This window comes from Pygoscelis adeliae, unplaced genomic scaffold (genome assembly GCF_000699105.1).
Source record: "Pygoscelis adeliae isolate BGI_AS28 unplaced genomic scaffold, ASM69910v1 Scaffold174, whole genome shotgun sequence".
Classification (NCBI taxonomy): Eukaryota; Metazoa; Chordata; class Aves; order Sphenisciformes; family Spheniscidae; genus Pygoscelis; species Pygoscelis adeliae.
The window spans coordinates 836282-837871 of NW_008824676.1; the positions used below are offsets into that span (position 1 = coordinate 836282).

General features: G+C 46.4%; 1 protein-coding gene across 1 annotated transcript in view; it reads left to right on the forward strand.

The window, feature by feature from the left end:
• Positions 1 to 580: 580 nt before the first annotated feature.
• TXNL1 (thioredoxin-like 1) overlaps positions 581 to 1590 on the forward strand; it is a 21558-nt gene continuing 20548 nt past the window's right edge. Inside the window, exon 1 of the mRNA XM_009323114.1 lies at positions 581 to 668. Coding sequence (XP_009321389.1) covers positions 581 to 668 — 88 coding nt within the window. The remainder of the gene's footprint in view (positions 669 to 1590) is intronic.

Here is a 1590-nt window from a genome sequence, read left to right on the forward strand (position 1 = left end):
TGTGTGAATAATTGGTTTTAGTTACATACAGATCAGCAAAGCTGCTGATGCTAACGGCAGTTCAGTGGTGGTTTCCTTTTTTCCTGTCAGCTGTTTAACAGTGCACATCAATACATGACAGCTGTTTAGGACAGAAAGGGAAAATTATTTCTGCGGTTAAAACTAGAGAGAACATTTTCTCATGGCCAGAAGTAATTAAAATAGTGAAATTAGTTCACAACTTGCTTTACTGTATGTTGGCACATAACACCTATATGGGGACTTGGTATCAGATATGTTCCATACCGCCAGTTCCCTAAAGAAAAAGCGACTCCAAATTTTTATTGCTGTTGAATTAGTAAGCAATGTCAGTTCAACTGTGGAATATAAAAGTATGGATAAACGTTGTTACTCTGTTGGTATATTTTTGATGATAAAAGTAATGCTGCGCTATATCAATGTATCTATGTAGAGATATGCAAATGGCATACAGCCACGTGACTCCTGGCAAGTGAGTATGGATACCCTGTCATCCAAGAAGAACAGATGCCTGTCTGTAACAGCAGCCTATTTAGCATGTGAATTACTTTCAGCTGGGAGAATGGAGATTCTCCAGTTGTCCTATAATAATAAATTCCTGAAGCCAATGTTGGTCAAAGTCATGTGGCATTATATCACAACAGGAGTAGGTATTTTTTTCTTGCTCTCTGTTTAGGGAAACTGTTTTAAACCAGCTGCTATAAAAGGCTCAAAGATGTTTTTTGAGTTACGGGAAGTATTTTCTTAAAATAAGGTGCTAATAAGAATGTTAAACACTTCCATTTTGTTAAACATTAATTATACTGTTTTATCTGTCAGCGATGTACACGTTAACAAGAAGGCTCGGGGGGGGGCATCTTTACTGAAGGGGGACTTCTTTACCTTGAGGGTGGTCGAAGACTGGGACAGCTTTCCCAGAGAGGTCTCCCAGTCGCCATCCTCGGAGAGGCTCGGAACTGCCTAAGCGTGGCCTGGACAGTCGGCTGTAGCTGCCCTGGCTCGAGCCGGCCTCCCGGGGAGCCTTCCAGCTGCCGCAGTTCCTCGGTTCTACGTCAGCATAGCACGCAACACACGTTAGCGAGCTTCAAAAGCAGCAGATGATGCATGATGGGGCGGCGGGATGGGGTATTCTGACAACTGAGTGAGTTTCTTTGCTGATTTTGTACATGGGGTACTAGTAATCTCAGAGGCAGCTTCAGGAGCTAACGTTGGTCAGAGTGCTGTTCCGCTCGTCCTCAAAAATCACAGTGGAGCAGTAAGACCTACTTCCCTCTATTTCAACTGTTGTTAACAGAAGACTCGCAGAATAAAACACGGCGTATTTTTAATTCCTACGTTTCCAGAACCAGTTCTGGCCAAAGCATTGGTGCTTGGCTTTGGACCAGGAAGGCTGCGCACAGGTTCTCCTCCCTGTTCCCGAAGAGGGGGTGGCCTTGACAGCCCCGCCAGGCTCAGCGGCTGCTCCCAGCGGCGGGGCACGATCCTTCTCCCGCCTGCAGGGCCTGCGGCTGGGCTGCAGCCGCCGTCCTCCTCGTCCTCCTCCTCCTCGGCTGTCTCCCTCCCTCCTCCTTC